Genomic DNA, 24,527 nt, shown 5'->3' with positions numbered 1-24,527 from the left:
CTGACGTTGCCGATGACGGGGTCGACAACGAGCGGATATTTCCCCGGGCTCGACACGCGGTCAGGGTGGTCGCCCTGGTCGAAGGTGATGGGCTTGTCGGACCAGTCTAGGTAGACTAGCGCCGCCACCTTTACCGAGCAGACCTCCCGACGCTCTTGCTTGTGGTGCCGAGCTGAGGCGTTCGCCACTAGCCCACCATAGATCATGAAGCATTCATGGACCTCGAGGAACTCTTCTGCCTTGTGATCCTCCTTCTTGTCGTTGTTGTGGGCCCTGCCACCCTTCGTCGGTGGCCTGGCCTTGTGAAAGTGGCGCCGAAGCATGACGCACTCCTCAAGGGTGTGCTTGACGGGCCCCTAATGATAGGGGCATGACTCCTTGAGCATCTTATCGAAGAGATTGGCACCTCCAGGAGGTTTTCGAGGGTTCTTGTAATCAGCGGCGGCGACAAGGTCTGCGTCGGTGGCGTCGCGTTTTGCTTGCGACTTCTTCTTGCCCTTTTTCCTCGCGCCGCGCTGAGCGAACGCCTCGGGGACGTCTTCCAGCTGGCGGATCTGGGGCTGCTTGTCCTTCCGAAAGATGGCCTCAACCGCCTCCTGGCCAGAGGCGAACTTGGTGGTGATGACCATCAGCTCACTCGCCCTGGTGGAGGTCTTGCGACCCAGCTTGCTCACCAGGTCGCGGCAGGTGGTGCCGGCGAGGAACGTGCCGATGACGTCCGAGTCGGTGACATTGGGCAGCTCGATGCGCTGCTTCGAGAATCGCCGGATGTAGTCCCGGAGAGACTCTCCCGGCTGCTGGCGGCAGCTTCGGAGGTCCCAGGAGTTCCCAGGGCACACGTACGTCCCCTGGAAGTTGCCCGTGAAGGCTTGGACCAGGTCATCCCAGTTGGAGATCTGCCCCGGAGGCAGATGCTCCAGCCAGGCTCGAGCGGTGTCGGAGAGGAACAGGGAGAGGTTGCGGATGATGAGGTTGTCATCGTCCGTTCCACCCAGCTGGCAGGCCAGTCGGTAGTCCGCGAGCCACAGTTCCGGCCTCGTCTCCCATGAGTACTTTGTGATGGTAGTTGGGGTTCGGAACCGGGTCGGGAACGGCGCCCGTCATATGGCCCCGCTGAAAGCCTGCGGACGGGGTGGTTCGGGCGAGGGGCTCCGATCCTCCTCGCTGTCGTAGCGTCCCCCATGACTGGGGTGGTAGCCTCGGCACACCCTCTCGTCGAGGTGGGCTCGACGGTTGCGGTGGTGGTGCTCGTTGCCGAGGCGACCTGGGGCCGCAGGCGCCGTATTATGCGTGCGCCCGGTGTGGACCGAGGCTTCCCGCACAAATCGGGAAGTCACGGCGCGATGCTCCGAGGGGTACCCCTGCCTTCGGGAGGCTGAGCTTTCGGCCCGTCAGACCGCGGCATCCTCCAGGAGATTCTTGAGCTCTCCCTGGATACGGCGACCTTCGGTGGTCGATGGTTTCGGCATCGCGCGGAGTAGTATTGCTGCTGCAGCCAGGTTCTGGCCGACCCCACTGGAAGCCGGTGGCGGCCTTGCCCTGACGTCGTCGGCAATGCAGTGCTGGATGCCCTGGGGTAGATGACGCGCTTCTCCGGCCGGAGCTTGGTTTGCCCATTCCTGCCCGATGTTCCACCGGAACTGCTCAAGTGTTCCTGCTCCCTCGTCGAGCCTGGCCTGCATCTCGCGGATTTGCTCGAGCTGTGCGTCCTGACCCCCCGAAGGGATTGGGACCACAGCTAGCTCCCGAGGGATGTCAACGCGAGGCACAGGCCTAGGGGGATCGCCGTTTTCCGGCATACCAAGATGGTTGCCTTCACCGGGACCCCCTAGATCAACGTGGAAACATTCACGACTTGGGCCGCAGTCCTCGTCGCCGAAGCTGTGGCTACCATCGGAACAATCGGAGAGGCAGTAGTCGCATGCGGTCATGAAGTCCCGCATGGCACTGGGGTTACCGAGCCCGAAGAAATCCCAACAAAAGTCGGGCTTGTCATCTTCTTCAGAACCCGAGGGTCCGTAGGTCGAGACGGCCGTCAGTCTGTCCCAGGGCGACCGCATACAGTACCCCGGAGGGTTGGTACATGCCTCTATGAAGGCTTCCACCGAAGCGAGGTCGCTTGGTGGGTCGAAGCTGAATGCAAAAGGCACGAGATGGGAATCGGTCGGTACCTCTTGGTCGACGGGCGGTGACGAAGTCGCGTTAGGGGCGGACTGCACCGTTGTCTTAGGTATGAGGGCGACGCCCAGCAAGTCCTTCGTGAGCGTGCTGGCGTCGTTCGTCTGCTTGGGGTTGGCGTGTTGTGGGGAAACAGCGCTCGTCTTCATCTCAGACGCAAGGTCGAAGCCCGACGTGTCCCCCGCTGGGGCGCCGGCGTCGTCGACTTGCTCGACAGTTGACGAGGTGCCGCCTCCTGCTTGGCCATGGTTGCCCCGCCTCCTCCTCCGTCGGCGGGGGAGGTGACGGGACAAACCCGTATGTTGTTCTTCTGCCATGTGGGGAAGACATCGTTGATTCTGCCGCCGGCGGGCAGGCTGACGGCCACCATTGTCGCTGTCGCGCGGCGGAGGAAGGAGTATCATGTCGTAGCTGCCGTCGAGGGACATGAACTCAAGACTCCTGAAACGGAGCATCGTCTCGGGTTGGAAAGGTTGCTGGAGACTACCCATCTGGAGCTTGACGGGAAGCTGTTCGTCAACACGCAGCAGGCCCCTACCTGGCGCGCCAACTGTCGGTGTTTCGACCCCGGGAGGTCCCTGGACCGACGAGTAAATTGTCGCCGTGTGTCCCAGCCCAGATGGGTCGGCGCGAGACGGAGCACGAAGGGGGGAAGAAACAGGCAAAGGGGAAACCCATGGCCTTCGTGTTGCCCTGCGCCCAGGTCGGGTGCGCTTGCAGTAGGGGGTTACAAGCGTCCACGTGGGAGAGAAAGAGAGCGAGAGCCTTATGCACCAGCCCGTCCTCCCGCGCGGCCAACCTTCTCGTACGAGAGCCCTGGACCTTCCTTTTATAGGCATAAGGAGAGGGTCCAGGTGTACAATGGGGGGTGTAGCAGTGTGCTAACGTGTCTAGCAGAGAGGAGCTAGAGCCCTAAGTACATGCCGTCGTGGCAGTCGGAGAGGTTTTGGCACCCTGTTCATGTGATGTCGTGGCCGTCGGAGGAGAGCTGGAGCCCTGCGGAAGGACAGCTGTCGGGGCTGTCGAATCCTTGCTCACGTCTCCTTGCTTCCGTAAGGGGCTGAGAGCCGCCGTCGTCATGGAGCACGCGGGGCACCATCATTATTTGTTTACCGGGGCGAGCCTGAGCTAGCTAGGGGTAGGTTAATGATGGCCCCCTTGTGACATGGTCGGTCCGAGCCCTAGGTCGGGCGAGGCGGAGGCTCCTCCGAGGTCGAGGTCGAGTCCGTCTTCCGAGGTCGAGGCTGAGTCCGACCCCTGGGGTCGGGCGAGGCGGAGTCCATCTTCCGAGGTCGAGGTTGAGTCCGAGCCCTAGGTCGGGCAAGGCGGAGACTGTCTTCCGAGGCCGAGACTGTGTCCGAGCCCTAGGGTCGGGCGAGGCGGAGTCCGTCGTCCAGCGTCGAGGTTGAGCCCGAGCCCTAGGTCGGGCGAGGCGGAGACCGTCTTCCGAGGCCGAGACTGTGTCCGAGCCCTGGGGTCGGGCGAGGCGGAGTCCGTCGTCCAGCGTCGAGGTTGAGCCCGAGCCCTGGGTCGGGCGAGGTGGAGACCGTCTTCCGAGGCCGAGACTGTGTCCGAGCCCTGGGGTCGGGCGAGGCGGAGTCCGTCGTTCAGCGTCGAGGTTGAGCCTGAGCCCTAGGGTCAGGCGAGGCGGAGCTTCATATTGCGCCCAAGGCTAGACTTAGCTGCTGTCAGCCTCACTCTGTCGAGTGGCACAACAGTCAGAGCGACGCAGGCGACGCCGTTTTCCTGTCAGGTCGGTCAGTGGAGCGGCGAAGTGACTGCGGTCACTTCGGCTCTGTCGACTGAAGAGCGCGCGTCAGGATAAGGTGTCAGGCGATCCTTGCATTAAATGCTCCTATGATACGGTCGGTTGGCGTGGCGATCTGGTCAAGGTTGCTTCTCTGCGAAGACTGGGCCTCGGGCGAGCCGAAGGTGTGTCCGTTGCTTGAGGGGGCCCTCGGGCGAGACGTGAATCCTCTGGGGTCGACTGCCTTTGCCCGAGGCTGGGCTCGGGAGAGGCGAGATCGTGTCCCTTGAGTGGACTGAGCCTTGACCTTAATCGCGCCCATCAGGCCTTTGCAGCTTTGTGCTGATGGGGGTTACTAGCTGAGATTAGGAGTCTTAGGGGTACCCCTAATTATGGTCCCCGACACGTAGTAACCGGCGCGCCGGTTACATGACGTGTGGGCCTGGGCCTCCATGCTGGATGCGTCGAAGACGAAGGGGTGCGCCACCGCGGGTCCGCCCTTTTGACCGCTGGTTTCGGCGAGGATGGAGGAGTGCTTGTAACCACGGGGCGGTTACATGCTCCGTGTGTGGCGGTTTGGCTTCTTCCGTTTCGGGTTAGCCTGCATGACGTGTGGGACCCAGCCCCCGTGTCATAGGGGGAGGACCCTCGAGCATGTTGGTGAAAACTTTGCCCGTGACGCTTGAGGATGCAAGTGGGGAGAGCCGCCTTTAAAAAGGGATCCATCCCCCGGACGGTAGCCATGCCTTCGCACTCCCCTCATGCATCGCGCCCTTCCACCTTCCGAGCCCCCGGATGGGGAGCACCCGCGTTGCCTTCGTCTTGCTACTGTTGGAGGAGCGCGACCTCGCGGGGGTTGGCGCCCTTCAGCCATTGCTCGGCTTTAAGGATTTTCATCATGCAGCCCGGCTGCATTCCCTCACCAATGGTCATCCAGGATGATGACCACCAGTTTGGTGGTGGGGAGAAACAAGCCAGGCTGCGGCCTCTGCCCCGCCCTCAGCTTCAAGGATCTTCATCATCCGTGCTGAGGAGGAGGGCGGGGCGAGTCGGGGCCTGCCTCCGCATGGGACGGCGACCCGCTTCTTCCTCTGGCATTCGGGGGAGAAAGGCATCCTCCAGCTGTGCGGAGGAGGCGTCCTCCAGCCACGCGGGGAAAGGCGAACTGCTGCTATCCGTCCTCCACCCCGGGGCGGTGGTCGTGCCGTGCGCGAGTGGCTGCTGTCACCGGCCTCGCGGAGGGGGCGAACTTCGACGACGTGGGCCTGGTCAGCCACGAGCGTCGTCAGCTGCAGCGTGCCTGGCATGCTGGCTCAGCTGGCTCTGGCGCCGCCTCTTATTTTGCCTCCTGCCGCTTGGTCCGGGTGTGGCTGTCCGTCCACAGCACGGGCGACTGTCGCGCCACGCGCAGGTCGGGCATGTCTGCGGCCCTTCCCGCGTCGCCGACTGCACCGGGGGATCGTCTAAGACGTCGCACGCCGCTAGGGCGGCGTTCGTGCTCTTGGATTGTCTTGTCCTCACTCCAGCAGGACGCCTCCGCGCGGAGGCCAGTGCCGGCCCGTCCGCGAGGACTTGAGTGGGGATTTGCCGGTGCAGGCTGGGGCGGCCACCATTCGTCGGCGTGGCGCTAGCGCGTAGGTGGCCGCTGTCGTCGGTGCCGAGGTGGTGGCAGCCAGAGAAGGTTTCTCCGCCGACGAGACCGCCGGCGCCACCAGCGGTCGGACCCCCGGCTCTTTGGCTTTGATGGCTTGTCCTCGCCCCTCGTGTGAGGGTGTGCATGGGCGTGGGCGAGGGCCTTTCCACAACAGCGTTTGCCCTGAGGTCATCGCTGCTGCTGTTTAGCCGCCCAAAGCGGAGGTCGTTGTCGCTGCTGGTGCAGTGGTCGCCGGCGATCCACCTGGAGTTTGTTGTCCCGCAGGCCCTCTGGTGTGGAGGTTGTTCATACCCGCGGGAGTGGAACCGGAGTCCCATTTGTAATGGTACCCTGAGTATGGGTGTTTGTTCAATGTGGCTGTCGAGGCCTGAACATTTGGGTATTTGAGTGTAATACCGTGTTTCTCCCTCATTTTGAGCACTAGGACTCGCCTGTCGGCTAGCTGAACCGCTTAACCGAGCGAGAGTTGCCTTGCGCGGAAGGTGACGAGTGAGGTATCCGTATCCCGGAGGCGTAGGAGTCCCTCGGCTCGGTCGGCCTTGCCGTTTAAGGCCTCTCTTGCTTAGTTTTAGAACCTTCGACCGCTCTGCGATGAGCTGGAGCCGGAGGCAGCAGTGTCGGCGTGGTCAGAGGCGGAGTCGGCTCGAAAAGAGGCTTTGTCGGCCTAGGAGCAGGTGGCTTCCTAGGCCGAGGAGGTGCAGCAGCGGTGGCTGGAGCTTGGCTAGGTCATCCGCGAGCGGGACCAACCTCGGAGTCATGCTGCCAAGGCTGTGAGCCGGGCTGAGGTCCCTGGGGGACAGCTGGCTGAGGCTACGAAGCGGCCAACCGAGGTGTCTGCTTGGGCCGGGGCCCTGGCGGAGACCCGGGATTTGAGGGCCCAAGCGTGGTGCTGGCGTCCTCCTTCGAGGTGGAGATCCTTCCGCCCGTGTCGCCGTCCGAGGCCGGGCCAGATTCCGCCGAAGGTGGAAACGACGCCGAGGGTGCTGCTGCTCCCTCTGCCGATGTCTGAACCTGTAGGAACAGTTTGTCTGTAGTATGCGTATGTTTTTTGCGGCCGCCGAGGCCTAAACATCTTATTGTCGTATTATAAAGCTGCACTTCCTTTCCTCTTGTTTCGAGTTTCAGGACTTGTTCGTCGATAGCAGAATTGCTTATCCGACCGAGAGTTACTTTTCGCGTAAGAAGATGAGTGAGGTATCCGTATCCCGGAGGCGTAGGAGTCCCTCGGCTCGGTCGGCCTTGCCGCTTACGTGCACTCTTACGCGTTTGCAGGATTCTGTTACCGATATAGTCGTGAAGGCAGGAAAGTCGTTCTGGCAGAAAAGTTTTCGAGCGTTAGGACTCGTTCGGTAGCAGAATCACTTATCTGAGTGTGAGTTACTTATCACGTAAGGTGATGAGTGAGGTATCCGTATCCCAGAGGCATAGGATTCCCTCGGCTCGGTCGACCTTGCCGCTTATGTGTACTCTCGTCGTTTTCAGGACCCCGCTATCGAAGCAGTCGAAAAGCGCGAAAGACGTTCTGGCAAAAGACTTTTCCGAGGAAAATTTTGATGTAGAGGGGGTTCCCCCCTTCTAGCCCTCGAGGGAGGGTCGGGCTTTGCCGAGGCAAGGCTGACCCTTCCTTGACGGTTAGACTTTATTTGTGTATGTAAAGAGAACGAGGTATATGAATGATTTGAAACATCTTAAGGGTAGAAGTGACGTAGCTGTTGGATGTTCCAAGCGTTGATGTAGACCTCGCCTTGATCGTTGGCCAGCTTGTATGTCCTGGGCTTCAAAATCTTGGTGATGATGAACGACCCTTCCTAGGGAGGAGTAAGCTTGTGGTGTCCTCGGGCGTCCTGCCACAGCCGAAGTACCAAGTCTCCCACCTGGAAGCCTCGGGGCCGAACCCCTCGGGCGTGTTAGCGTCGCAGAGACTGCTGATACCGTGCCGAGTGTAGTAAGGTCACGTCCCAAGCCTCTTCGAGCTGGTCCATTGAGTCTTCTCGGCTGGTCTGGTCGTTTCGGTCGTCGTATGCCTTTGTCCTCGGGGAACCGTATTCTAAGTCTGTGGGTAAGATAGCCTCAGCCCCATAGACTAGAAAGAACAGCGAGAAACCCGTGGCTCGGCTCAGCGTCGTCCTCAGACTCCATACCACCGAGGGTAGCTCCTTTATCCACCGTTTGCCAAACTTGTTGAGGTCGTTGTAGATCCTCGATTTAAGTCCCTGCAAAATCATACCGTTGGCACGCTCCACCTGCCCATTCGTCATGGGGTGAGCTACGGCGGCCTAGTCCACACGGATGTGGTGGTCCTCGCAGAAGTCCAAGAACTTCTTCCCAGTGAACTGCGTGCCATTTTCGGTGATGATGGAGTTCGGGACCCCAAAGCGATGGATGATGTTTGTGAAGAACGCCACCGCCTGCTCGGACCTGATGCTGGTTAGGGGTCGGACCTCGATCCACTTGGAGAATTTGTCGATGGTGACCAGCAGGTGCGAGAAGCCCCCGGGTGCCTTCTGCAAGGGACCGATGAGGTCCAGACCCCACACAGCAAACAACCAGGTGATGGGTATTGTCTGCAGGGCCTGAGCGGGCAGGTGCGTCTGTCTTGCGTAGAATTGACACCCTTGGTAGGAGCGTACAATCCTAGTGGCGTCGGCCACCACGGTCGGCCAGTAGAAACATTGTCGAAAGGCGTTCCCCACGAGGGCTCGAGGTGCTGCATGGTGACTGCAAGCCCCTGAGTGTATTTCTTGCAATAGCTCCCGTCCTTCGGCGATGGATATGCATCGTTGGAGAATGCCTCAGGGGCTGCGGTGGTAGAGCTCCTTTTCATCACCCACTAAGACGAATGACTTGGCGTGCCGCGCCAGTCGCCGAGCTTCGGCCTTGTCGAGGGGTAGCTCTCCTCGGAGGAGATATTCCAGGTATGGGGCCTGCCAGTTCGGGTTAGGCGTGACCCCATTCCGCTCTCCCTTGACATGCAGGGCCTCACCCTCGGCGGCCGAGGATACCTCGGGCTGGGCCAAGGCCTCCTCGGGCTCGGGCGTGTCGTCGATCTTGACGGAGGGTTGATGTATGTCTCTGGAGAAGACGTCAGGGGGAACCGTTGTCCGCCCCGAGGCTATTTTAGCCAGCTCATCCGCAGTCTCGTTGTACCGTCGAGCGATATGGTTGAGTTCAAGCCCGTAGAACTTGTCTTACAGGCGCCGAACTTCGTCACAGTAGGCCTCCATCTTCCAATCGCGACAGTGGGAGTTCTTCAGGACTTGGTCAATGACAAGTTGTGAGTCGCCACGAGCGTCGAGGCGCCGAACCCCTAGCTCGATGGCGATGCGTAACCCATTAACCAGAGCCTCATACTCGGCCACGTTGTTTGACGCCGGGAAATGGAGGCGCAGCACGTAGCGGAAATGTTTCCCTAGGGGTGAGATGAAGAGCAGGCCAGCACCTGCTCCTGTTTTCATCAGCGACCCATCAAAGTACATGGTCCAAAGTTCCGGTTGCATCGGAGCTGTTGGCAATTGGGTGTCGACCCATTCCGCCAGGAAATCCGTCAAGACTTGGGATTTTATGGCCTTCCGAGGACGAATGAGATTGTTTCGCCCATGAGCTCCACTGCCCACTTTGCTATCCTACCCGAGGCCTCTCGGCACTGGATGATCTCCCCTAGGGGGAAGGATGACACCACAGTCACCGGATGAGACTCGAAGTAGTGTCGCAACTTTCGCAGCGTCAGAATTACTGCGTACAGTAGCTTCTGAGGTTGCAGGTAGCGGATCTTGGTCTCGGATAGCACTTCACTGATGAAGTAGACCGGCCTCTGGACGAGCAGTGCATGCCCTTCTTCTCGCCTCTCAACTACGATCGTGGCGCTGACCACCTGAGTGGTTGCGGCTACGTAGATCAAGAGGGCTTCTCCCGCAGCGGGAGGCACCAAGATGAGTGCATTTGTAAGGAGTGCCTTTAAGTTTCCGAGGGCTTCCTCGGCCTCGGATGTCCAAGTGAAGCGCTCGGCCTTCCTTAAGAGGCGGTACAGGGGTAATCCTTTCTCGCCGAGGCACGAGATGTAGCGGCTCAAAGCCGCAAGGCATCCCATGACCCTCTGTACTCCTTTCAAATCTTTGATAGGCCCCATGTTGGTGATGGCCGTGATTTTCTCTGGGTTGGCCTTGATGCCTCACTCGGAGACGATGAACCCCAAGAGCATGCCTCGGGGGACTCTAAAGACACACTTCTCGGGATTGAGCTTCATGCCCTTCACTCTCAGACACTTGAATGTTGTTTCGAGGTCAGAGAGGAGGTCGGAGGCTTTCCTCGTCTTAACAACGATGTCATCGACGTAAGCCTCGACCGTTCGGCCGATGTGCTCTCCGAACACGTGGTTCATGCACCTTTGGTATGCCGCACCTGCATTCCTCAAACCAAATGGCATAGTAGTATAACAGTACATGCCAAAAGGTGTGATGAAAGAAGTCGCGAGCTGGTCGGATTCTTTCATCTTGATTTGGTGATAACCTGAATAGGCGTCGAGGAATGACAGGGTTTCGCACCCAGCAGTGGAGTCCACAATTTGATCAATGCGAGGTAGAGGGTAGGGAACCTTCGGACATGCTTTATTCAACCCGGTGTAGTCGACGCACATCCTCCATTTCCCACCTTTCTTTTTCACAAGCACAGGGTTAGCTAACCATTCAGGATGGAATACCTCTTTGATGAACCCTGCAGCCATCAGCTTGTGGATCTCCTCGCCTATGGCTCTGCGCTTCACTTTGTCAAAGCTGCGCAGGTGCTGCTTCACGGGTTGGGCTCCCGCTCGGATATCCAGCGAGTGCTCGGCGACATCCCTCAATATGCCCGGCATGTCCGAGGGACTACACGCAAAAATTTCAGCATTTGCGCGGAGAAAGTCGACGAGCATTGCTTCCTATTTTTGGTCGAGCTCGGAGCCGATCCGGACCTTCTTGTCGGCGTCGTTGCTGGGGTCGAGAGGGACGGACTTAACCGCCTCAGCTGGTTCGATGTTGCCGGCATGGCGCTTCGCATCAGGCACCTCCTTGGAGAGGCACTCTAGGTCGGCGATGAGGGCCTCGGACTCGGCGAGGGCCTCAGCGTACTCCACGCATTCCACATCGCATTCGTACGCGTGGCAGTACGTGGATCCGACGGTGATGACCCCGTTGGGGCCTGGCATCTTGAGCTTGAGGTACGTGTAGTTGGGGACAGCCATGAATTTGGCGTAGCACGGTCTCCCCAGCACTGCGTGGTAGGTTCCTCGGAACCCGACCACCTCGAACGTGAGGGTTTCCTTTCGGAAGTTGGAGGGAGTTCCGAAGCAGACGGGCAGATCGAGTTGTCCAAGGGGCAGGACGCGCTTCCTGGGGACGATCCCATGAAAGGGCGCCGCACCAGCCTGGATCATGGACAGATCGATCCCCAAGAGCCCGAGGGTCTCGGCGTAGATGATGTTGAAGCTGCTGCCCCCGTCCATGAGGACCTTGGTGAGCCTGGCGTTGCCAATGACGGGGTCGACAACGAGCGGGTACCTTCCTGGGCTCGGCACGCAGTGTGGGTGGTCACCTTGGTCAAAAGTGATGGGCTTGTCGGACCAGTCTAGGTAGACTGGCGCCGCCACCTTTACCGAGCAGACCTCCCGGCGCTCCTGCTTGCGGTGCCGAGCTGAGGCGTTCGGCACTTGCCCACCGTAGATCATGAAGCAGCCGTGGACCTCGGGGAACTCCTCTTCCTTGTCACCCTCCTTCTTGTTGTTGTCTTGGCCTTTGCCATCTCCCGCCGGGGACCCGGCTTTATGGAAGTAGCGTCGAAGCATGACGCATTCCTCAAGGGTGTGCTTGACGGGACCCTGGTGATAGGGGCACGACTCCTTGAGCATCTTGTCGAACAGGTTGGCCCCTCCGGGAGGCTTCCGAGGGTTCCTGTGCTCGGCAGCAGCGACAAGATCTACGTCGGCGGCATCGCGCTTCGCTTGCGACTTCTTCTTGGCCTCCTTCTTCGTGCCCCGCTGGGCGGATGCCTCGGGGACGTCTTCCGGCTACCATACCTAAGGCTGCTTGTCCTTCAGGAAGATGGCTTCGACCGCCTCCTGACCAGAGGCGAACTTGGTGGCGATGTCCATCAACTCGCTCGCCTTGGTGGGAGTCTTGCGGCCCAGTTTGCTCACCAGGTCGCGGCAAGTGGTGCCGGCGAGGAACGCCCCGATGACATCCGAGTCGGTGATGTTGGGCAGCTGGGTGCGCTGCTTCGAAAACCGCCGGATGTACTCTCGCAGGGATTCCCCTGGCTGCTGGTGGCAGCTTCGGAGGTCCCAGGAGTTCCCAGGGCGCACGTACGTGCCCTGGAAGTTTCCAGCGAAGGCTTTGACCAGGTCGTCCCAGTTGGAGATCTGCGCAGGAGGCAGATGCTCCAGCCAGGCCTGGGCGGCGTCGGAGAGGAACAGGGGGAGGTTGCGAATGATGAGGTTGTCATCGTCCGTTCCTCCCAGCTGGCAGGACAGCCGGTAGTCCGCAAGCCACAACTCCGGCCCTGTTTCCCCCGAGTACTTGGTGATGGTAGTCGAGGCCCGGAACCGAGCTGGGAACGGCGCCCGTCGTATGGCCCAGCTGAAGGCTTGTGGACCTGGTGGTTCGGGCGAGGGGCTCCAATCCTCCTCACTATCGTAGCGTCCCCCACGCCTGGGGTGCTAGCCTCGGCGCACCTTCTCGTCAAGGCGGGCTCGACGGTCGTGGCGGTGGTGCTCGTTGCCGAGGCGACCCGGGGCTGCAGGCATCGCGTCCCGCGTGCGCCCGGTGTGGACCGAGGCCTCCCGCATGAATCGGGAAGTCGTTGCCCGATGCTCCGGGGGGCACCCTTGCCTTCGGGAGGCAGAGCTTTCGGCCCGTCGGACCGCGGCATCCTCCAGGAGATTCTTGAGTTCTCCCTGGATACGTCGCCCCTCGGTGGTGGATGGCTCTAGCATTGCTCGGAGTAGTATTGTCGCTACAGCCAGATTCTGGTCGACCCCGCTGGAGGCCGGGGGCAGCCTTGCCCTGGCATCATCAACGATACGGCGCTGGACGTCCTGAGCCTGATGACGCGCTTCTCCGGCGAGTGCTCGGCCTGCCCACTCCTGCTCGATGTTTTGCCAGAGCTGCACAAGTTGCCCTGCTTCTTCGTCGAGCTTGGCCTGCATCTCGCGGATTTGCTCGAGCTGTGTGTCCTGACCCCCCGCAGGGACTGGGACCACAGCTAGCTCCCTCGGGATGTCAACGCGAGAAGCAGGCCCAGGGGGATCGTCATCCTCCGGCATACCAAGGTGGTTGCCTTTGTCGCGACCCCCTAGATCGACGTGGAAACATTCGTGACTTGGGTCATAACCTTCATCGTCAAGGCTGTGGCCATCATCAGAGCAACCGGAGAGGCAGTAGTCACATGCGGTCATGAAGTCTCGCATGACACTGGGATCACGGAGCCCAGAGAAATCCCAACCGGAGTTGGGACCGTCCTCTTCCTCGGAACCCCGGGGCCCGTAGGTTGAGACGACCGTTAGTCGGTCCCAAGATGACCACATATGGTACCCCGGAAGGTTATGATATGCCTTTATGAAAGCGCTCACCGAAGCGGGGTTGCTTGGTGGATCGTAGCTGAATCTAAAAGGCACAGGGTGGAAAACGGACGGTACCTCTTGATCGATAGACAGTGACGAAGGCGCGTCGGGGACGGACTGCACCGTTATCTCAGGTGCAAGGCTAACGCCCAGCAAGTCCTTCGCGAGTGTGCTGGCGTCATCTGTCCACTTGGGGTTGGCACGTTGCGGGGAAATGACATTCGTCGTTGTCTTAGGTGCGAGGACAACGCCTGACATGTCCCCCGCTGGGGTGCCGGCATCGTCGACTCGCTCGATAGCCGACGAGGTGCCACCTCCTGCCTGGCCACGGTTGCCCCGTCTCCTCCTCCTACGGCGAGGAGGGTGGCAGGACAAACCCGGATGCTGCTCTTCCACCACGGGGGAAAGACGTCGTTGAGTTCGCCGCCGCCGGGCGAGCTAGTGACCGTCATTGTTGCTATTGCGCTGTGGGGGGAGGAGTACCATGTCGTAGCTGCAGTCAAGGGACATGAACTCTAGACTCCCGAAGCGGAGCACCGTCCCAGGCTAAAGAGGTTGCTGGAGACTACCCATCTGGAACTCAACGGGAAGGTGTTCATTAACACGCAGCAGGCCCCTAACTGGCGCGCTAACTGTCGGCGTTTCGGACCCGGGGGGTCCCTGGACCGACGAGTAAATTTGTCGCTGCGTGCCCCTGCCAAGATGGGTTGGCGCGAGATGGAACACAAGGGAGAAACGCGGCTCGTATTATCTCGCACCAGGGGGGTGTGCTCGTAGTAGGGGTTACAAGCGTTCGCGCGCGCTAGAGAGAGAGTGAGCCTGTTCGTTAGCTCGTTCCCCCGCGCGACCCTCCCACATGAAGGCCCTGGACCTCCCTTTTATAGATGCAAGGAGAGGGTCTAGATGTACAATGGGGGTGTAGCTATGCGCTAACGTGTCTGGCAGAGAGGTGCCTGAGCCCTGTGTACATGCCAACGTGGTTGTCGGAGAGGTGCTAGAGCCCTGTGTACGCGGTAACGTGGCCGTCGGAGAAGTGCCTGAGCCCTGTAGAAGCACAGCTGTCGGTGCTACTGGGATCCTGCTGACGTCTCCTTGCTTCCGTAGGGGGCTGAGAACCACCGTCGTCATGGACGCACGCGGGGAGCCATCATTACTTGTTTCCGGGGCGAGCCAGATGGGACGCCGGTCTTGTTCCCTCGTAGCCTGAGCTAGATAGGGGTAGGGTAATGATGTATCCCCCGTGGCGCGGTTGGTCCGAGCCTAAGGTCGGGCGAGGACGCGATTCCTCCCGAGGCCGAGGTTGAGGCCGAGCCTTGAGGCGGAGACCTCCTTCCGAGGCCGAGGCCTAAGGTCGGGCGAGGCGGACCTTCCTCTTGCGCCCGAGGCCGAACTTGGTTGTTGTCAGTCTCACCCTGGTGGGTGGCACATCAGTCGGAGTGGGGCGAGCGGCGCTGTTTTCCTGTCAGGTCGGTCAGTAAAAAGGCGAAGCGACTGCGGTCACTTCGACCTTGCCGACTGAGGCACGCGTGTCAGGATAAGGTGTCAGGCGATCTCTGCATTGAATGCGCCTGCGATATGGTCGGTTGGTGAGGCGATTTGGCCAAGGTTGCTTCTCGACGAAGCCTGCCCGAGCTGGGCCTCGGGCCAGCCGAGGGTGCGCTCGCTGCCTGAGGAGGTCCTCGGGCGAGACGTGAATTCGTCCAGGACTACTGTTCCCGCCCGAGGTCGGGCTCGGGCGAGGCGAGATTGCGTCCCTTGGTAGACGAGGCCTTGACCTGAAACGCGCCCATCAGTCTTTGCGGTTTGTGCTGATGGTGGTTACAAGCCGTATTTAGGTGTGTTGGGGGTACCCCTAATTATGGTACCCGACAATATTATTTTCTCGGATTTTGAAATAGGAAACCGAATCAGCTAACCGTTGTTCTGGTTTTATTTAAAACAGTCTGTCTCTAGTAATATCTCTACCGAATTTGTAGAGACCGATCGAGCAAGAGCGAAATATTTAGATGACGTTTTCAATCAGTCTTATTCGATTAATTTTAAACTGGCACCAGACTTGACACTTTATGAAATAAATAAATTTTGAACTACGCAAGCTGAACACGACATCGCAATGGGAATCCCTCCGGAGACGATGTTTGTATGGTAACGAGAGCGAGATGTATACGGATTAAACCAGACGATATCGGACTCGATATTTTAGTCGACGTTTGATTTAGTTGAACCTAAACGAATTTCGCCGCTATCTGAACATTCGGCTAGAGAGCAGCACAATTTATAACTCTACGCCTTGTTTTTCTTGGATATGGATCGTGGTCGAAATTATAAATTCGAACTTCCGAAATCGCATTCACGCTCTCGACCAGTCTAAACAGCACTGGACTTATCATTTCAGGCGATTATTTAACTATGAATTTCACAAAATATTTTAGACAATCCAGACAAATCGTAATAGGCGAAGACGACTAAAATTTAGTGACTATTATATTCATCGATATCCCGTACTTACGTCCATATTCGTTGTTAAGCGTACAATAACATCTAGAATGTTACAACTGTACACTCCAGTGATTAACGTCCAGATCGACGCTAACACTGGAATACCATGAATCACTGCCCCTGCTGGATATGGACAGTATGGTAAAGTAGGAGCCCCATTTGCTGTTTGCTTCGGCGGGTTGAATGGCTATGAGCCGAGGAGCGAGGATGATTGAGATACCTTATGCGTACCCGAGTGCGAAAGACTCCCAGTTTTAGTCCATAGATCATGCGTAAAACGTGTAAAACGTGTGCACAGAGCAGCCACATAGATCCCATTCAATCACTATTTCATAATCTCGCTTTCGTAGCCATGTGTTGAATATAAAACCAAGAACTAACAAACATGCCTTTTTGTGTGGTCTGTCTTAGTGTGTTCTTTGCCAACCACAGAAAAGAAACAACATCGAGCAACACAGTATATAAGCGTCCGGCCGGCTCGGCCATCACAGTATGTGAGCCTCCTCCTGTTTCATTTCCATATAACAAAACGCGTGGGAGCTATTGAGATCGTGCGTGCTGTACGTGCATCCTCCATATGTCGCTTAGAACTACTGCTTGGCTATCGGCCAGGCCAGGGCACCACCAGCCGGTGCAGTGTTTGTCGTCGCCGGAGAAACCACGCCGCCGGTCGGCGAACTACCAGCCCACGTCTTGGGACTACGACGCTCTTCTGTCACTTGATTCTGGCAGACCTGGTGATCAGGTAAGTTCATAAAATCTTTCTAATTAAGTCCTAGTTTGGGAACCTGATTTATGATCTGATTAATTAATATATAGCAGTGGATCATAGTAGTAAGTTTTATTACCTTCCTCCATCGAAATTATAGCACAATATATGTGACAGAGCAAAAATATGGTGGTCTCTGTCTGATCTGGTCACACTTTGTCCGTGTTTCTGGTCAGACTCCACATGCGTGCATGCCTTGACAAGTAGACGTGGGTGTAAAGTCGTGACCTGAAATGCACACCCCTTCTTCTGAACAATAAAGTCAAGTTTCTTTGGCACACATCTTCTGGACCAGCTTCCAAGCTATTTAAAGCTACTTTCAGTCAAATAGTTATTTTGAAAACGGCTTTACTAATGAAATTCCTGAAAACCTGCTCTTACATAAATATAAGAATGGAATAGGACGAAGATAAAATTTCCAGATTCTTATTAAACGCATCGCACATGTTGGTCTTGACTGAGGTGAGAAGGAAAATAAGAAAAACATGGTGTAAAAATACGCTCCGCAAGGATTCAAACAATGGTGGATGGCATTAAGAGCCTAGGTGCACCTGTCTAGCCGAGTGAATCCACCTTCTTTTGTGTCTAAACTATTATAGTTACTTCTAATATACATAGATAAGTGCTGGAAAATGAAAAAAATCGGATCGTGCCTAAGCGGCGCGCCATGCCGCGGCAATAGCACAAACACGACATGAATAACGGGTTGTGCCGGCCTGGGTCCACCAACCACCGAGTCATGTCATGCTCGTAACAGGTCCAAAGTGTGTCGTGCCATAGGCTGAATGACAAGCATATGGCCCGTTTAGACATATATAGCATAGGCTAGCACGCTCGTCGGAATGAGTAGTGATGGGATGTTAAATTTTTGGTTTCCTTTTTCCAATTACAAAGTACAAAATTTTCTATACAAATTTATATTCTTATTTTTAGTATTGTGATTATTAAGATTTATAAAAAGTAAACCTCATATTCATTCTATATTTCTAAAATAATTAATATAAAATTCAGATACACATGGATTCAGATGCTTTTTGTTCGCCTTTTTCGTTGGAGGGAGAAAATATATGCACTAAAAATTATACAAAATTATATTCTTTCTTTCATTATATTATTAAAAAACATGACTAAAGATTAACACCAAATTTTATGCATATTTATGTTAGCTAGATGTTTATTGTCCATCCCTAGGAACTAGAGCGTGTTATCAACCATTATCACATCTTATCTACTATACCGCCCTATTACATATCTTTTATCCTTAACTTACAGCCAATTTAGCGAGACATATGTCTTTATTTTGCAGACTTTTATTTTTAGTGGACATGATATTTTTTGAAAATAGAAATTCAACAAAGTATATAATTATAAGTAAACAAAAGTTGCATTATCATAAAAACAAATAAAAGTCACATAATTGTAAACCATAAATAAAGATTATATAGTTTATAAAATATAAATAAAAATTACATAGCTTCTAAGATTTTCATAATTTATAAATATATTTTTTTAAATACACTTAAAATGGTGTGGACCAATCGAGAGATGACATATGGCAACAAATAGGTACGGACTAGTTGAACGATTCTTCAACACAATATAGGTACGACTGCCGCTGGCTTCAATGTAATCGATACTTGGCCTATTCTTTTCAGTTTAAATCCATCTGTTACAGCTGTACAAAACACTACGTAATAATAGAAGTCGGTACATATTAAAGCCAAGAAAATATACTAACTAATTGGTTTTAGTGATCAGTAGACCTGTTCATCGGTCGACCAAACAAACAGATGTTGAAACCGACACCATATGTCAGCAATCGTATTGTTTACTCTAATCAAGCCTAGTGGCCGGATGCTCAAGAGGAAGCTAATTGCCAGATTTAAGCGCTTGGTATCAAGTTTTCTACAATCTGTCAAATCATGCTGAATGGTTCTACATGGCAACATTTTTCTCTCGATCAGTGCTCTATGTTCACGGATCTGGATAGGGACTGATTACCTAAACAGAAATAGTCTTATGAGCTAGAGATATTGTCAGTTCATATATTTAAGGCTACCCGTACGCCCGCTCGCGCCTGGCTGTCGGCAGCGCAAGGTCGGTGCTCCTCATCACCGAAGACGCCATATGCTACATCGCAGCGACGTTCCACAAACAACAGCCCTGCGATAACTATGCATTTTTGTCGCTCAAAGGTGGTAGTCATGATCTGGCGATTCACAAATTAAACTACTAAATATGTCTATCTGCTTTGCATTATTGGTTTCCTACCCTATAAACCAAACTAAGGAGGGTCTCTTCGCTTGGTGCCATAGTTCATCATGTCAAACCTTGGATAATCCGTAGCTGACATAGAAAGTTTGGTGAGTAAACCTAAAGCCACATAAAGCAAAGTTCAGCAAGAAATTGAGTATATGACGGACGAGACAGAGACGAGACAGAGTGCTAAGGTTGTCTCCAGTAGATCGTGTAGATAGTCGCATCACATACTATTTTGAACTGTATACTGCACTGTTTACATACTGAAGTTTGAAATAGAGGATGTGATAGAGGATAGGATGGATAATCTACTAGAGATAGCCTAAGACAGAATGACATATCATAGTTGTGGCAATGAACCAAAGCACTACAGAAAAACTATGACATGACTAATACTTCATTCGTCCCAAATGAAAATTTGTTTTATGTAATTAATGGATTCATACAATACTTGTGCATGTGTTTTATATATGTGTTTATATTCATCATCATCCATTTCATATAGACATAAAAACTAAGAGCGAAAACGAATACTATTTTGGGACAGAGAGAGCAAGAGAGTATGTGATATGGTATGATATGACACTTGTTTTTCTGTACGGACAGATCTTGATCATACAACAAAAGATATAATCAGACATATTATTCAAACCTTAAAGCTTGTTAACTAATGCTTCATCGACATGTATTATATAGATCTATCTTAGACTAACTAGTCCTCATACATGTCTATCTATTGGGTTTCCAAGTCTAAATATTTCTAAGAAAAGACTAACTTAGCAAACCCTGTGCCAATCTACCCTTGATTTGCCTATTCTTTTAGAGACTGAGCATTTATACCGTGAGAAAACATATGTGAAGATTGTCGGGTACCGTAATTAGGGGTACCCCCAATACTCCTTAACATGGCTGGAAAACATCCTCAAAACAGACCGTAAAGATCGGTAAGTGCGGTTCAAAGTTGAAGCCTCATGGACGCGATCTCGTCTCGCCCGAGCCCGGCCTCGGGCAAGAATAGTGGTCCCGGATGGATTCACGCCTCGCCCGAGGACCTCCTCAGGCAACGGGCGCACCCCCAGCTCGCCCGAGGCTAAGCTCGGGCAAACTTTGTCGTACAGCGACCTCGGCCAAATCGCCTTACCAACCGACCGTATCACATGCACATTTAATGCGGGGATCGTCTTACACCTTATCCTGACACGCGCACCTCAGTCGGCAAGGTCGAAATGACCGCAGTCACTTCGCCCCTTTACTGATCGTTGTGACAAGAAAACAACACTATTCACCCCGTTCCGACTACTGTGCCAACCACCAGGGTAAGACTAACAACAGTAAGTCACGACCTCCCCCGAGTTCAGCCTCGGGCGCAACAGGGAGCTCTACCTCGCCCGACCTTAGGCCTCGGCCTCAACCTCGGCCTCGGGAGAAGGTCTCCGCCTCGCCTGACCCCAGGCCTCGGCCTCGGGAGAAGGTCTCCGCCTCGCCCGACCTCGGGCCTTGACCTCAGCCTCGGCCTCGGGAGGAGTCACGACCTCGCCCGACCTCAGCCTTGGCCTCAGGAGAAGTCTCCGCCTCGCCCGACCTCAGCCTCAGACCGACTACGCTACAGGGGATACATCATTACCCTACCCCTAGCTAGCTGCCTCAGGCTACGAAGGAACAAGACCGGTGTCCCATCTAGATTACGCCGGTAACAGGTAATGATGGTTCCCTGCGTGCGTCCATGACGTCGGTTGTTCTCAACTCTCTATGAAAGCAAAGAAACGTCAGCAGGACCCCAGGCCGCAACGCCAGCTGTGCTTCTATAGGGCTCAAGTACTTCTCTGCCAGCCACGTTAGCCCATAGCTACACCCCATTGTACAGCTGGACCATCTCCTTGTATCTATAAAAGGGGATGTCCAGGGCCTTCCTAAAGGAGGCAGGCAGAGTGGGAGAGACGCGGAGGAGGCTAACTCAGACAACTCACCTCAAGGCCGAACCCTCTCCCTCTCTCTCTCTCGTGACGCTTGTAACCCCTACTATGAGCACCCCGGTGCAAGATAATATAAGCCTCATCCTCCCTCTTGTGTTCCATCTTGCATCAACCCATCTGGGCAGGGACACGCAGCGACAAATTCACTAGTCGGTTGAGGGTCCTCGCGGGTCCGAAACGCCGACAGTTGGCGCGCCAGGTAGGGGCCTGCTGCATGTTGACAAATACTTTCCCGTTGAGTTCTAGATGGACAATCTTCAGCAGCCTCTTCAGCCCGGGACGGTGCTCCGCTTTGGGAGTCTTGAGTTCATGTCCCACGACGGCAGCTACGACATGGTACTCCTCCCCTCGCAGCATGACAACAACGACGGTCGTCGGCTCACCCGGCGAAGGCGAACTCGACGACGACATCTCCCCGCAGCAGAAGAGGAACATCCGGGTTTGTCGCACCACCCTCCTCGCCGGAGGAGGAGAGGACGGAGCAACCGTGGCCAGGCAAGAGGCGGCACCTCGTCGGCTGTTGGACCAAAGCGAGCCGACGACGCCGGCACCCCTGCGGGGGACATGTCGGGAGTTGTCCTCGCACCTGAGACAACGACATGTGTCGCTTCCTAGCAACGTGCCAACCCTAGGCGGACTGATGACGCTGGCACCCTTGTGAGGGACTTGTCGGACATTAATCTCGCACCTAAGATAACGACACATTCCATCCTCGATGCAACTTCACCACCGTCCATCAACCAGGAGGTACCATCAGTTTTCCATCATGTTCCCTTTAGATTCAGCTTCGATCCGCCAAGCGACCCCGCTTCGTTGAGCGCTTTTGCAAGGGCATATCCTGACCTTCCAGGTTACCGTATGTGGTCAACTTGGGACCGACTGACGACCGTCTCAACCTCCGGACCCACAGGTTTCGAGGAAGAGGACGACCCCGACTTCAGTTGGGATTTCTCCGGACTTTGTGATCCTAGTGCCATGCAAGACTTCATGTCCGCATGTGACTACTGCCTCTCCGGCTACTCTGACGATAGCCACAGCCTTAACGACGAGGGTTACGACCCAAGTCACGAGTGTTTCCACATCGATCAGGGGGATCACGATGAAGACAATCACCTCGGCATGCCAGGAGATGACGACGCCCCTTTGCCTACGTCTCGCGTTGAGATCCCGTGGGAGCTAGCTGTGGTCCGAGTCCCTGCAGGGGGTCAGGACACAGAACTCGAGCAACTCCGCGAGATGCAGGCCAAGCTCGACGAAGAAACGGGGCGACTTGTGCAGCTCCGACAAAACATCGAGCAGGAGTGGGAAGGCCGAGCACTCACCGGAGGAGCGCGTCATGGGGCACGGGACGTCCAGTGCCGTATCATTGACGATGCCAGGGCAGGGCTACCCTCGGCCTTCAGCGGGGCTGGCCAGAACCTAGCTGCAGCAGCGATGCTACTTTGAACAATGCCGGAGCCATCCACCACCGAGGGGCGATGTATCCAGGGTGAACTCAAGGATCTCTTGGAAAACGCCGCTGTCTGACGTGCCGAGAGCTCTGCCTCCCGAGGGCGAGGAGGCACCTCGGAGCATCATGCAGCGTCCTCTCGACGCATGTACGAGGCCTCGGTCCACACCGAGCACATAGGAGACAGGACACCTGTAGCACGGGATCGCCTCGGCGATGAGCAACACCGCCACGACTGTCGAGCCCGCCTCGAGGAGAAGGTGCGCCGAGGCTACCACCCCAGGCGCGGGGGATGCTACGACAGTGAGGAGGATCGAAGCCCCTCGCCCGAACCACTAGGTCCGCGAGTCTTCAGCCGGGCCATACGACGAGCACCGTTCCCGGCCCGGTTCCGAGCCCCGACTACCATTACCAAGTACTCAGGGGAGACAAGGACGGAGTTGTGGCTCGCGGATTACCGGCTGGCGTGCTAGTTGGGAGGGACGGACGACGACAACCTCATCATCCGCAACCTCCCCCTTTTCCTCTCCGACGCTGCACGGGCCTGGCTGGAGCATCTGCCTCCTGCGCAGATCTCCGGCTGGGACGACCTAGTCAAGGCCTTCGCTAGAAATTTCCAGGGTACGTACGTGTGCCCTGGGAACTCATGGGATCTCCGGAGCTGCCGCCAACAGCCAGGGGAATCCCTGCGAGAGTACATCCGACGGTTTTCAAAGCAGCGCACCGAGTTGCCCAACATCACCGACTTGGATGTCATCGGGGCATTCCTCGCCGGCACCACTTGCCGGGACCTAGTGAGCAAACTGGGACGCAAGACTCCCACCAAGGCGAGCGAATTGATGGACATAGCCACCAAGTTCGCCTCTGGTCAGGAGGCGGTCGAAGCCATCTTTCGGAAGGACAAGCAGCATCAGGGAAGGCAGAAGGAAGACGTCCCCGAGGCGTCCGTCCAGCGTGGCACGAAGAAGAAGACCAGCAAGAAGGCGCAAGCAAAATGCGACGCCGTTGACGCGGATCTCGTCGCTGCTGCCGAGCACAGGAATTCTCGTCAGCCTCCCGGAGGGGCCAACATGTTCGACAAGATGCTCAAGGAGTCGTGCCCCTATCACAGGGGTCCCGTCAAGCACACCCTTGAAGAGTGCGACATGCTCCGGCATTACTTCAACAAGGCTGGGCCCCCGGCAGAAGGTGGCAAGGACCAAGGCAACGACAAGAAGGGGGTGACAAGGAAGAAGAGTTCCCAGTGGTCCACAACTGCTTCATGATCTACGACGGGCAAGTGGCGAATGCTTCGGCTCGACGCCGCAAGCAGGAGCGCCGGGAGGTCTGCTCGGTAAAGGTAGCAGCGCCGGCTACCTAGACTGGTCCGACAAGCCCATCACCTTCGACCAAGGCGACCACCCCGACTGCGTACCGAGCCTAGGAAGGTACCCGCTTGTCGTCGACCCCGTCATCGGCAACGCTAGGCTCACCAAGGTCCTCATGGACGGAGGCAGCAGCCTCAACAACATCTACGCCGAGACCCTAGGGCTCTTGGGGGTCGATCTGTCCACGATCCGGGCCAGTGCAGCACCTTTTCACGGGATTGTCCCCATTAAGCGCGTCCTGCCCCTTGGGCAACTTGATTTGCCCGTCTGCTTCGGAACTCCCTCCAACTTCTGAAAGGAAACCCTCACTTTCGAGGTAGTCAGGTTCCGAGGGACCTATCACGCAGTGCTAGGAAGACCGTGCTACGCCAAGTTCATGACCGTCCCCAACTACACGTACCTCAAGCTCAAGATGCCAGGCCCCAAGGGAACCATCACCGTCGGATCCACATACCGCCACGCTTACGAGTGCGACATGGAATGTGTGGAGTACACCGAGGTCATCACCGAGTCTGAAGCCCTCATCGCCGACCTGGATTGCCTCTCCAAAGAGGCGCCCGATGCGAAGCGCCACGCCGACAACTTCGAACTTGCCGAGGCAGTTAAGTCTGTCCCTCTCGACCCCAGCAACGATGCCGACAAGAAAGTCAGGATCGGCTCCGAGCTGGACCCCAAATAGGAAGCAGTGCTCGTCGACTTTCTCCGCGCAAACGCCGAAATTTTTGCGTGGAGTCCCTCGGACATGCCCGGCATACCGAGGGATGTCGCCGAGCACTCACTGGACATCCGAGCCGGTGCTCAACCCGTGAAGCAGCACTTGCGTCGTTTTGATGAAGAAAAGCGCAGAGCCATAGGCGAGGAGGTCCACAAGCTAATGGCTGCAGGGTTCATCAAAGAGGTATTCCATCCAGAATGGTTAGCTAACCCTATGCTTGTGAAGAAAAAAAGGTGGGAAATGGAGGATGTGCGTAGACTACACTGGGTTAAATAAAGCATGTCCAAAGGTTCCCTACCCTCTGCCTCGCATCGATCAAATTGTG

The 24,527-nt window shown here is 56.0% G+C and overlaps 1 protein-coding gene across 1 annotated transcript in view; it reads left to right on the top strand.

Moving 5' to 3' along the window:
* Window positions 1-16,172: 16,172 nt before the first annotated feature.
* The window catches only part of LOC100501694 (uncharacterized), a 64,489-nt gene continuing 56,134 nt past the window's right edge, over window positions 16,173-24,527 (top strand). Inside the window, 1 exon segment of the mRNA NM_001196369.1 lies at window positions 16,173-16,414. Coding sequence (NP_001183298.1) covers window positions 16,247-16,414 — 168 coding nt within the window. The 5' untranslated portion in view covers window positions 16,173-16,246.

This window comes from Zea mays, chromosome 2 (genome assembly GCF_902167145.1).
Source record: "Zea mays cultivar B73 chromosome 2, Zm-B73-REFERENCE-NAM-5.0, whole genome shotgun sequence".
In the NCBI taxonomy this organism is placed as follows: Eukaryota; Viridiplantae; Streptophyta; class Magnoliopsida; order Poales; family Poaceae; genus Zea; species Zea mays.
Note: the sequence above shows the minus strand (reverse complement) of the source record. Positions and strands in the feature narration are given on the sequence as shown.